Source organism: Aspergillus nidulans, chromosome VII (genome assembly GCF_000011425.1).
Source record: "Aspergillus nidulans FGSC A4 chromosome VII".
NCBI classification, from domain to species: Eukaryota; Fungi; Ascomycota; class Eurotiomycetes; order Eurotiales; family Aspergillaceae; genus Aspergillus; species Aspergillus nidulans.
The window spans coordinates 2,683,685-2,695,815 of NC_066263.1; the positions used below are offsets into that span (position 1 = coordinate 2,683,685).

General features: G+C 51.0%; 3 protein-coding genes across 3 annotated transcripts, besides 1 other annotated feature; all 3 read right to left on the reverse strand.

The window, feature by feature from the left end:
• Positions 1-12,131: part of a sequence feature (contig 1.32 1..435990(1)) that runs on past both edges of the window.
• pan2n2 (poly(A)-specific ribonuclease) lies at positions 282-4,029 on the reverse strand (the record flags this gene model as incomplete). Its single annotated transcript, XM_654577.2, has 4 exons — positions 282-1,338; positions 1,387-2,502; positions 2,549-3,843; positions 3,901-4,029. 4 exons carry the CDS (start codon positions 4,027-4,029, stop codon positions 414-416), a joined length of 3,465 nt encoding a protein of 1,154 aa, XP_659669.1. The 3' UTR covers positions 282-413.
• On the reverse strand, positions 4,475-7,230 carry ANIA_02066 (ESCRT-0 subunit protein HSE1). The gene is made up of 9 exons (XM_654578.2): positions 6,850-7,230; positions 6,718-6,767; positions 6,597-6,631; positions 6,450-6,525; positions 6,302-6,400; positions 6,129-6,249; positions 5,466-6,077; positions 5,197-5,409; positions 4,475-5,148 (listed from the first exon to the last, which is right to left on the reverse strand). The coding sequence occupies exons 1-9, from the start codon at positions 6,887-6,889 to the stop codon at positions 4,649-4,651; spliced, it is 1,746 nt and encodes a 581-aa protein (XP_659670.1). The 5' UTR covers positions 6,890-7,230; the 3' UTR covers positions 4,475-4,648.
• pakA (mitogen-activated protein kinase kinase kinase kinase STE20) lies at positions 8,079-10,776 on the reverse strand (the record flags this gene model as incomplete). Its single annotated transcript, XM_654579.1, has 4 exons — positions 8,079-8,183; positions 8,232-8,566; positions 8,619-8,718; positions 8,770-10,776. The coding sequence occupies 4 exons, from the start codon at positions 10,774-10,776 to the stop codon at positions 8,079-8,081; spliced, it is 2,547 nt and encodes an 848-aa protein (XP_659671.1).

Genomic DNA, 12,131 nt, shown 5'->3' on the forward strand with positions numbered 1-12,131 from the left:
AGTGTCTTGGCTATCAAGGGCGCCGGCAGCTGGCGAGACTGCAGACATGGTGAGGACTGGGGGGATTCAGGGCTAATTCAGAGGAACTATGTAGAGATAGTGGGAAGTATGGCATAATATGTCTGTAAGGACGTCGTCTTTAGATAGAAATATATGTTCCTGTCGAAGGTGGAAACCACCGTGTCAACCAACCGCAGCCACCTTTCTAGACAGCACCAGTCTTGACTTGACAATGGGAAAGATACTGTTTAAGCATACTGCGGAAAGGAAGGCTAGATATCGAGAAAAAGTAGAATCAATTCTTAATGATAAGTTCTATCGACCAATGCATCTGCCTCCAATGGCAGCCAATCATTCTTAGATCGTTTCAGGTACTTAGGGTGCGTTCACTCCATACAGGCTAGGGCAGAGTTTTACTTCAGTGGACTCCCGGTAAAGAACTCCCCCGATCCAGGTCCAGAGAATGTGCCGTTGCTCGGTGTCAACGCAATAGACCGTCGGAACGCCTGTCGCGGGGTCGTAGGTGCGCTCGCCGCAGCACCGACATCAGGTGTACTGGGTGTGTTGCGGCCGCTGTTGTTCTGCATTGTCACGGCCGTTCCGGGCCGAGAAAGCACTGTAGTTACGCCGTTGCGAGGCGGCGGTCGGAATCCCAATTTTGAGCCCTCGCGGAAGATTTCTTCCAGGATTTGTCCCACAATACCGGCGTCCTCGTACTCTTGGAACTTCTTCCATAGGCGCAGAGCCATGCGTGCGTCCTCGATTGAGTCATGGCCCTGGTTGCTGTCGGCTGGTTCTTCTTGTATGTATTCTTTAAACACAGCCCACGCAAGATACCGGAGACTGAGCCGTCGGTTCTTTGAGGGGTGGAAGAACAAGTATTGTGTATCCACAGTTTGCTTCTTAGGGACTTGGATATTGACTTTTCGGAAGTCCGATGCCAACCCATGACCAACGAACACGCAGCCGAGGTTGAGGAGTAACCACAGCTTTTTGTATGCAACCTTAAGTGGCACAATGTTGTGTGGGCTGGTCCGCGGATCCAAATCACCTGGTTTGATGCCAGAATATTGCGTTACATAGTCAACAATGGGCTCTTTAACAGAGATATAATCATCAATGAAAGGAACGCCTTCTCGCTCCCCAGAGCCTCGAAGGACTGACACCCTGGCAAGTCCGCTCTTGCTCGGCCGCACGATTTCCTGCGAGCCGTCGGCTTTGACGTTTATTTCAGCCTTTTCGAGGTCGACAAACTCGGTGTCGAGAGCAACCGGAGTTCCAGGTGTTGGTTTCTCCTCGTCAGAAAGCATAACACGCGATTCGACGGGGCGCCCATTACTATCAACGTTAGTTAGACAATACCAACTACCGTCTAGGGTTGCTTACTTCAGGGACCAGTCACGGAAAAGCAGAGTCGTGTCCAAGAAGTTCTTCCATGTATCATCGACCATATGCCGCGCATCTCTGACCTGAAAAGCCAGCACACATGGTGACTTCCACGACTGGTTGAATCGCAGAGCTTCTTCCTTGTCCACTTCTGTGACCAAGAAGTCATTAAAAAGGTGCCATTTACTCCGGGTCTCCCGCTCACGAGACGAAACGGAGACATTGATAAACGATACTAGATGCGCCTTCTGATGCTCCGGTATGTTAATTTCTGCAACCAACCCAACCAGGTCATAGATGATTAGCCCAGGCATTTGTCCCTGTATGCGCATCCTCAGATCTTCCCCTTCAAAGCAGAGAACCTGACCACCTTCAAGGACGATTCCAATTTCCTCTGGCAGCCACCCAGGAATTGTCCAGAGACGTCGGCAAGCAGGGCTATTTATTGCAGCATTAAGCATCAGCACATGTGGCATGCGGTGCGCTGTTTTCCGCATGACAGATTGTTGATATCGCCGGCAAATGTGGCACCATCCCCGGTTCTGCGCCTCTCGTTCAATGCTCGCCCTCAAGATATTCGAGAATCGTAATGTATGGTTCCTACGAGCTTGCTTCATATCGATTGCGGGGTACATAAGCTCGTTGACGAGTGTATTCCCAGGCCTCACAATCTCGTTCTGACAGAACATGCACCGTATCGACTCTGACGCGATGGTTGCCAGTCTCATATCCAATTCTTCCGAGTTTGGAGCGATTCTACGGTAGTCCTGCGCGATCTGCCCAAGAAAGAACCTGTTCACAGCCTGAATCGCCGATGACAGCGACTTGTTTGTGAGGTTTTCTTCCAGTAGACCAAGATTTGAAGCTTCGCGGAAGCTACTGAAGGTTTTGAGCAGATTTGTAGCTTGGCAATTTTGTCCGTTGGCCTTTTCAAGCATATCGAAGAGATAACCCATCTCACAAAGCAGACAGCTTTCAGCTATACATGACGTCGCAGCATGGTGAAGAGCAATGTTCCGTATCAGAGGAATGAACTTGAGGAGTTGAAGGAGGGAATTAGTAAAGGAGTTCGCAATATGCGTCTCCAACCCGGAGAAACAAGTCTGATTATAGAATCTGTTGAAGTTAGCTAAAGCTAGTAGCTGAATAGCAATATTCATACCTGAAATCAAAGTCATCCACTCCAAATCTACTATACTTGATTTCAACGTTGCTGTACTTCAGAAGAGGATCATCTTCTGACTCTCCGCTAATCCTTGCGCCAGCAAGGGACGCAGCGGTATCTCCGACAGGGTCATCTGCCTTCTTGCTCTGCTCTCTGGCCTTTTCGCTCAGGAATTTCGGCGCAATCAGTGTTGGTTCCGTAGAGGCTAATGCGCGAGTGTTTTCAACTTGGTATCTTCGGGTTTTCTTCGGGTTCGCTGCGTATTGACCCATCTCCCCAGAGCGAAGATAGGGGACTATTGATGGATCTATAGGAGCTGGCGGACTGCCGACCTCGAACAAGAGATGGCTTGGCCATGCGGATAACAGCCGTTCGTGGTAGTACGGCATACCAATCACATTCAAAGGTATCTCTGGCGACCAGTCAACCTGGGGCGGCCGCGGAGTGACGTCTGCAAATTCAACTTCCTTGCTCATTTCGTTGAAGTGGATTTTCGCCGGAGAACCCCAAAGCTGGATGAAGCATTCTGCATCATTGATGGCCAGTGCCTCTCCGGATGGCGAGATTTCTATACCTAGCATGAAGGAGACAGTGGCTTGGCGGAGCTTGAATGCGTTCGGATTCATCAAGTCCACAACTTGAAGCTGTCCACTCTGAGATGCAACAAAACTTGTTGTCTGTAGCTTTGGATGCATACGAACATATGCAGCCCCCGCGTGGAACGGAATAGGGGGTAATGGAGATAGCGTTTTTAAATCATACACGTTCGCCAGTGGATCGACAATGGGAGAACCCGTTTGTCTGATTGAGAAGCCACAAGTTACTAAAAGATCGCCCCTGGCATCCATGTCATTGACCGCCGCCCCATGAGCCTTCCAGGACTTTACGACGCTAAAGTCCGTCAGGCTTAACGCATTGACAGAACCTGTATCTGTCGCAGCACACAGGTAGCGGCTTCTCTTCATCAAGACATAGTTGTGTTCAGTCCGGAGCTTATCGACAATAGTTCCTTTGTCAATGTCGATGGTAAACATTGCCTTCTGGCATCCCGCAACTATAATTTTGTTTGTCTGAGCCGTGAAGCTCATACAGCGAAGGTCCGTGATCTCATCGTGGGTGATGTGCCATTGTGTCAGACCACGCCGTGTAATCATGTGCACACTCCTCGATGAAATAGATATAACTCCCCTCTCGTGGAATAATATTTGTCGCACCGGCCCTTCGGCGACGGGATGGGCACGAACGGAGGTGTACCTCTGCAGCTCGGGGCCATAGAACGAGGTAATCCGGCCCTAGAGACAATAATTCAATCAGCACATTGCTGCTAATCCACTTCAGATACAACAGACATATTCGTTCCCCGCCCACAAAAGTTCCGACACATCGTCAAAAGCAATGGTTGTCGCAACGGTCGGAAGCCCATGCGGATTCGGAGGGGGAAGCGGAATTCGTAACAGCTCGTTCCAGTCCGCCTCCATGGCACTGGATATCTGGGAGCAAAGCCCAAATTGATCCAAGCTTTAAGGTGTTATCATGCCCTCGGTGTAACTGTTTAGAGAGTGGCCTGACTCTGCCAATGCGAAAGTCGGGCAAAAGCAGGCATCGTTAAGTGGAGTGCGGGGGATGAACTGGGTGTAAGCCTCGGGGCTAGGCGCGCACGCGGAAGAGATATATCTGGAGCCGTATCAATATAGAGTGGGCACTCCCCCGTAAATCGGGACTAACACTGCAGGAGAGAGAAAAAGCGCAAATTGTCACTGATTCTCTTGTGGTATCAACGAGGCAACTGCAGAGGATCAGACGCCAAGACGCGTCACGTGTTGGTGGGCATAAAATGATATGGCACCTCGTTTTGTGCAATTTTACGGTATACAGGCTAGGAGGCTAAGGTAGCAGATAGACGAATATGGTCTCGCGGTGCCTTTTATTGGGGCCAGAATAATAGATAGACACACAATATGACTACAAGTACGCCATGGCTCACATCAAAAGCAACAAACCTCCGTCGAGAGGACGACCCCGGCGACATGAATCACAAATACGACAAGCCAGGCAAGCGCCCAGCGTACAGCAGTTGGGAAGACATACGTCAAGGCGCTACTGATAGAATGCAGCGGGGTTATGGTTAGGTATTCCGCCTTGCGGTGGCCTGTAGGCCTGGTAGTTGGCGGCGCTGGGACTTGCCGACGGATAGGGTGCAGACCCTGACGCTGTGCCGGGAACAGGAGGCGGTTGCTGCGTTGGTGGCGGAGGCTGAGTAACTGGAGTAGCCGGGTAAGGAGACTGGGATTGATTCACAAGATTGGGACTCGAAGCTGAGAAATCTGGCTGAGGAGTCTGTTGAGGAGGCGGCTGATAGTGCGGCTGACCTCCTGAAGGCCCAGGAGGGTACTGTAGCCGTTCAACCGGGGAGTCATACACAGATGTACCCAACTCTTGTGGTTGATCATAGGTCGATTCAGGGCGGTGGTGGACTGGCTGGTATGAGTCTGGTGCGGGCTGCTGCGGCTGCTGTTGATATGGTCCAGGCGGAGAGGTATGCCCTGGGCCAGGTGATTGTGTAGCTGGCGGGTAGTAGGAAGCATTAGGCTGGTTGTCTGCGAGAGTTAGAGCTATAAGGCAAGCGAACAATCAGCAGTACAAACCTGGCGGTCGAGGACTGAAATATCTCTGAGGATCATGCTGTTGCGCCGGCCCCCGGGGGTAGCCTGCAGGCGCTCCAGAGCCCGGATACCCGTACTGAGGCTGACCAGGCCGACCAAATTGCTGCTGTGGAGGTTGAGCCATAGACGCCTCCAAGAGAGATTCATAGTCCCTTCGCGCTTTGATAAACTTTTCGTTGAGTTGAGTGAACTCATCTGCGAGTGTAAGTCAGTAACTGAAAGAGACTGACCTAAGGAGTTGGGAGACATACCCTTCTTCTGCGAATATTTTCCAATGAGCTCAACCAACTTGGGGCGGATTGATAATGTTGAGTTGTACAAGTTTGTGATTTCCTCATTCTCCTGGACATTGAGTTCTGAGCTGCGCGTGCTTAGAAGAGTCAATAGCTTCTCAACATTCTTGATCTGGCCAAACACCTCTGCCTCCATCTGAGCTTCCCGCTGAAGTTCCTCAACAGTGGGATCAGGAAGCTTTTCCACGTAATTAAGCGGGAAAATCCCTGTCTGGCCTCTCAGAGAGCCCTTCCACCAATCCTTATACACGGACTCTAGGACGGCGATGACATCTCCCTTCCGAAATTGTAACTCTCCGGGCTCAGACGGCTGAAAATCGTACAAAGCTCTAACTCTAGAAACAGTAGCAGCAGAAGTACCTGAAGGAACTGGTCCAGCAGGCGCAGCTTGTGCTTGGTTTTCTGGAGCTGAGACCGAGCTACTACTCTCCACCTGCGGCTGAGGGGCTGAACCGGATTTCTCTCTTATAGAAAGAGCAAGCGCCATCTGCAATTCCTCCTCTTCTTTCTGGCGATCTAGGTCGGTAATCTCCCGCTTCCCGGGCTTCGACGGGGGTTGTAGGTTCGGGTCTTGGGAGATGTAAGCTATAAGACCTATTCAGGAAACGGAATAGTGCGTACTTTGTGTCCTCAACTTCATGAAAGCCTGTTCCATAATCCCGAAATCTGGGTTGCTAGCGAACATCTCCGTCCAATCCTCCATACGTTCCAGAATCTTGGATTTCACCTGCTGATGAGTGTTCTTGTTCCACCAGTCAGTAAAAATGATCCGTTAGACTAAGGTGGAGGCATACCCTATCACCAGCGAGACGCAAGAGTGCGTCTGTAAAGCTTCGTGACGCCAGTTCGCGATGTATCTTAGGGCCGCAATTCTGCGCTAATGCATTGGCCAGCTAAATAACGTCAGTCTCGCGCAGTTGGTGGAAGGATTGTGACACGCACTTCGAGAGTGTACAGCTGCACGTTGGCGTTCCTATGTGCGAGTCTCTTGATCAAAGCGGCGACCGCATCCTTTGCACTGTATTTGATTCCAGTCAGTGGAGTTGTTCAACAGCATCACTTGTCAATGATCAAAGACCAGTATCCTACCCTGACTCCTCAGCCCCAACCTTATCGCATACATCCTGTGAACGCGACATCAAATGTTAGATGATCTATGCTTAACTGATCCAAAAAGGCATGTCTTGGAAATGCAGCGGGCATTGCATACAAGAATGTACTCCCAGTTCTCGGAGGTCAAGTTCTCATCCGTTGCTTTGGCTATTGCGAAAAACGAGCGATTAGCATATAGAAGCTAAGAACCCCCCTTCATCAAAAAGGATACTGCTCAAAAGCACCGTACCGACTGCATCGTCAAAAGCGTTCTGCTGTGCGCGGAACATCGCGAGTGTCCAACTTTCTAATCTCCGCCTTCAGAGCAAATCGAATTATAGCCGATAGGTATTGATCAAATAAATCTTTCCGTAAAATGGAGGCTACCGAAGCTTGCCGGTGATTGTTGTGCTCCTGCGATCCTTGATAAGATGTTATTAGAACGACACTCAGCTGCAAGCTGCGTGGATACGGAGCTCAGGCTGCGATCCAAGGTCCGGAGAACACTTGGTGCGGGGAATCAGAAGCTCAAGAGAAGTCGGCCGGAGATTTTCGCAGCAATAAAAAGGCAAGTTTGAAGATAAGCTAATGTCCAAAGGTTCAGGTGGTACTGGGCAAAGGACCTCTAAGAGAAGCAAAAGGTGCAACCGCAACAAGATGTAGAATGGTTGCTGGAACCTGATCCGAATGACGAAGGTCGAGGGGCGGAGACCACTAGCTTACCTAATTTGGCCCCGGGCACAGTTAAGGCACCACTAATACTGTTATTATTCTTTCCTTTAGTCTTGGCCCACTTGGTACTTCCAGATGTTATTATGGTAGTGCTTAGCTATATAAGCCTCTAGCGGTATTATATGGTGAGAGGACATAGGAAGCATTTAGAACCGTAAAGAAAACCCCCATATACTTTTGTTCGATCGTCATACGATCGAGTATATCGATATATCATCTAGAATCTCGAGCAACGTCGGGAACCAAGTACAACTGCTTGAACAGGAATAAAGCCATAGGATAGGCCTCCAGCATTCGCATCGGATTTTCGACTCAAGCGTCTCATGTTCGCAGCATCAACCAGTTTCGGTGGCCGATACAACCAAAGCCAAAACAAACTGCTGTAACCACAGGCGCGAGAAGGGAGTGCATCAGCCTGACGCGAGTCATCATGTTACAGGCAACTGATCACGAAGGTCAATAATACGGGTATGCAAAAACGTCGTCAAGCAAAGGAGAGAGATACTAAGCATAGCATCAAGTAGTCGAAGGTTTGTAATCCCATGTCGAGCATCAAGTCATCGCCGTCTATCATTTTGGTTTGGAAATAACCGAAAGACCTGCAAAGGAAGAGAAGGTTCGGAAAAGAATGGGGAAGTCATAAGCGGCGCCAGGTACATCATCGGGTAAAAGTGAAACATCAGTGATAATGGGTATCTGAAGGAATATAGTAGACATCGACATATAAGGACGCCAACAGGCTGAGATCTAAACACCACCCTTCTGGGCTTTTTCCTGCGCCCTGCTAATCCGTGCAGCCTTAACTAGAGGCGAAAGGTGATTGAGAGGCGCGCAAAGGTTCATAAAGGGATGCTGTAAAGGATTAGAGCCAGTCTGCTGTGTTGAGATGCATAATCATACCTTCAATAGGTCATGAGCTGATGCTCGTTTCTCAGGGTCCACCCTGAGCGCAAAATGGAGGAAATCTTTGAAGACAGGCGACAGGTTGTGCTCGTCCTTGATCTTAGGTGTGCCATTTGTGGCAATCAAGTATAGAGCCCTGAGAGGCGATTCGGTGAGGTAAGGAGGTTCTCCCTCAATCATCTCGATGGCCATAATTCCGAGGCTCCAAATGTCAACTTTACGTCCGTACTCCTTTCTCGTAACAACCTCAGGGGCCATCCAATACGGTGTGCCGACCATGGTGTTTCGCTTGTTCTGAGAGTCATTGATTTGGGCACAGAAACCGAAATCGGCTGCGAATCATTAAAATTCAGTCTGAGCGTAATGTTGCAATGTCCCACTTACTGAGCTTGATGTTGCCATCCAAGGAAAGAAGAATATTGTCTGACTTGATGTCTCGATGGATCACACCTTTCGAGTGAAGGTGCTGCAAGCCGTTAAGCGTCTAAGAGACGAAATCAGTACTAGAACTCAAATATCGCTCAAAGAAACGTACCTCTCGACAAACAGCAGCAATTTGGGGTTCGCTCATGATATTGAAGGTAACAACATCTGTAAGACTACCTCCCTCCATGTATTCCATAACCACCCACAAGTCTAGCCCATGGAGATAACTGTCCAAGAAGTTGACGATGTTTTTGTGCTTGCTGTCCTTCATCACCAAAATTTCGTTGATGATGAGATCCTTCTTTGGCTGTAGATCCAGATTCATTTGCTTGATCGCGACGCAATTATTGGTATGCTGTTCATAAGCAGTGAAGACTCCACCAGATGCACCCTGACCGATTTTATTCAAGTTGTAGTAAAGTTTTGTGGGATCACCGGGAGTACAAATTGCGACCAATCGTGCTCTGACATCCATGGCATTACTTTGGCGGGGTCTTTGGCGAGGCCGAGCTGCCGGTGCAGCACGCGCAGTCTGGGAAGCTTGTGTCAGAGCAACATCTTCAGGCGAAGGAGCGTGCTGCGGGAGTGCGGGCTGCGCGATCGGCATCTGGTCTGGCCGTGGAGACTGTTGCTGCTGACGTTGGCTACGGCTCCGTTCAAGCTGCTTATTGGCAAGGGCTTGCTGAGCTACGGCCATTGCCTGCTCCTGCTGTTGTTGGTAATGACTCGGTGACACCGACGGCCATGGACCTTGCGCCCCATTTGTTCTAGAATTCGATCGGCTGCGTTGCGACTCGGAAGGCAAGGGCTCCGTTTCTGGAATGGGAGGCGTGCTGAATTGAGGGCTCTGCGTCTCCGGGGATGGCCTGGTAGAGATATTGGAATAAGGGCTCGACGTAGGAGGTTGCGGCGCAGGCCGACTCGGAACTAAGTTAGCAGCAGCAGTTGGTGGTTTAGGAGGTGCGCGGTTAGGGACAAGCCCTCCTAAGGGCGGAGACATGGCATGTGCAGCGATAGGCGCGGCGCGGGGAATCGGAGGCGGTGCTCGTGGGTTTTCGAAGCTCCCCTCATGGTTCTGAGGGAATCGAGGGCTGGTGGGAGGAGACGTTCGTTGCGTGCCATACGTAGTGGAGCCCGCTGGCTGGGATATTGGGCTCGCGGCGGTTGGCTGTTGAGGGTAAGCATGGTCAAACTTATGCCAGACTTCATCATCCCCTCGGGCATTCTTCTCGTAAAATCTCATGATATCGACCATGGTCTGTGGATGCTCCTCCTGTTCCTTCTGCGTGATACCACTCTCCTGGAGCAGCCGCTGCCATTCTTTAGGCAGACCAGTAAACTGGCCGGTCTGGTTATCGTAACCAACATGAGTGACATGGACCGGGTTCTCTGGTGCAGAAATTTTGATTCCACGGGGGGAACCTAGCATGCTATTAACGAAGCTCGAAAAACTGCTTTTCTTGCTTCGGCTGGGCCCCGGAGGTCTGACAGGGGTGGCCTCATCGGAAAAACGCTTTGTATTTGTCGGGCGGTCATTGCCAGCGGCGTTCGGAAAGGCCTCCATACGGGGAGGCAGAGTAGTGAAACTGGCTGATTGTCTCAAGGCTCGTGGGTTTGGTGTAGTCTGCGATCGGAAATTCGGGGGCTTTTCAGTGTACCTTTCGGCGGGGTCTGGTGGTTGATAACTCCTATTGTCGGGCTCAGCGGTATGTTCTTCCAGGGCGCTTAACATACCCCGCGAATCGAAGGGGGCGCCAATTAATTCATCTGAGCTCTGATCGTTCAAGGAAAACCGGCCGGAGTATGGAGGTCGGGACCGGGATGAATGACTGCTGTGGAAATGGCCAGAATCGCTGCTCCCCAGAACCGGAGAAGCGCCCGCGCTATTCTGATCGAGTGACGAGGATGACGAGCCGTATGCGTTGGACCTAGTTCGCAAATGCTCTCGACTCCCAGCGGCAGAGGAGCGCGGGTAAACGGGGGCAGAAGGGTGCCGTTTTAGTGACGTGGTGCTCTGCTGGCTGTTAAGGGCGCGGGATCCGTAACCGGGAGGGTCCTTATGGAGTTTGCTCGATGGTCGGCGAAATTTGAAGGATGAAAAAGAATCGTTATTCATGGCGCGCGGATTTAGGGGGGTTGGAGGGGAGTGACAGGTCGGCCAGTTGGAGGCAAGCTGACAGGGCTCAACAGCTTGATTGGAGGGAAGGGGGAAGCCACCGGGTGAGGCGGTGCGCTCTTGCGGTCCCTTCGAGCCGTCGGACGAGGAGTGGTGGAATGGGTGCGATCTGGGGTGATACTGGACGGGTAAGATGCACAGCTCCGACAGGTGGAGGGTCGTCCCAGGGAGGGGGGGTGGGCGGCCAGCAGGGAGGGATCGGGGATGCAGGAAGAGCCAATTTGGGGACGCAAGGGAGGGCAATCAGTGTAGATATGGATGGTGGTTGGAAAAGGAGCTGCCGCGGGCGACCGTCACGAACAAAAGCCGGCGGTTAGCACGTGGAGAACCACTCACCAGCACTAATATAACGAGGGGACAGGGTCGAAGTCGCACTCGTCTGGCAAGCAAGCACAGGAATCAATGGAAAGCAATGCAGGCGACTGCAGACAACCGACAGCTCAGCACACAGATCTGCAGAACGGGACTTGGGGAGATGGAAGAGGTGGCGGGGGAGCGAAAAGGGAGGGAGAGCTCGCGATTATTATTATTATCGACCTTAAGACCTTTCGACTACCCTAGTCTACAGGAGGCTGGACCGAACGGCAGACAAGCGAGCAAAACGGAGTAATTGGGGATTGAGATGGGGCGAGCCACTTGTCAGAAACACTGACGCTGCTGCGCGTTGTTCTAGCGATCATCGATCCATGGATGTGCTTGTGCTGTTTTGTTTTTATCGCCCTGAACGGATGACGGAAACTCTCATTGCTTTCTGCACCTTCTGCAACTATCGCGCTGCTAGCCTGAGGACAGGACGGTCGCGCTTCAGAGAGTTCGAGTCTTCGCCAATCCGTCGTACTTTTGAAGCTCTACGTCATTGGTGCCGTCCGTTTCATCACGTCGAGCCAGGAGACCAATTCTGGACACATCGAGAACCCCAAGATGATCCTTTGCATTCTCTGCTGAGATCGAGGTTTCGAGTTTCTCTGAAAAAAGGGCCTGAGAGGCTCTAAAATGTCACAAAGAGCTACTCTATGTAATACCAATCCTTAATTTTGATGGAAAATCGATATTTTGATATAGGTAAAACACTGGCATGAAGTTTCGTCTCCAACGGGCTCAGTTCCCGTGAATGACGGAGTATACTAGTCCCAGTTTAGGAAGGCGGGGCTTCCAGAAGCCCAGCCCAACGTCCACAAGCGCCGTTCTTCCATTGTCCGTTTTAACTGGGACCAAAATTTTCTAGGAGCTGCTTTTGAGCTTTCCATGGATGGGAGGAGTCAGAACAGGGCGGTCGCAGGGCGGTCGGGATCTTG

Coding starts and splice junctions, on each gene's coding strand:
- ANIA_02066 (XM_654578.2), bottom strand. CDS start 6,889: ATGTTCCGCGCACAGCAGAACGCTTTTGACGATGCAGTCG. Junction 6,401..6,449: donor TGCAGCTGTACACTCTCGAA/GTGCGTGTCACA, acceptor GACGTTATTTAG/CTGGCCAATGCATTAGCGCA. Junction 6,250..6,301: donor TGCGTCTCGCTGGTGATAGG/GTATGCCTCCAC, acceptor TGGTGGAACAAG/AACACTCATCAGCAGGTGAA.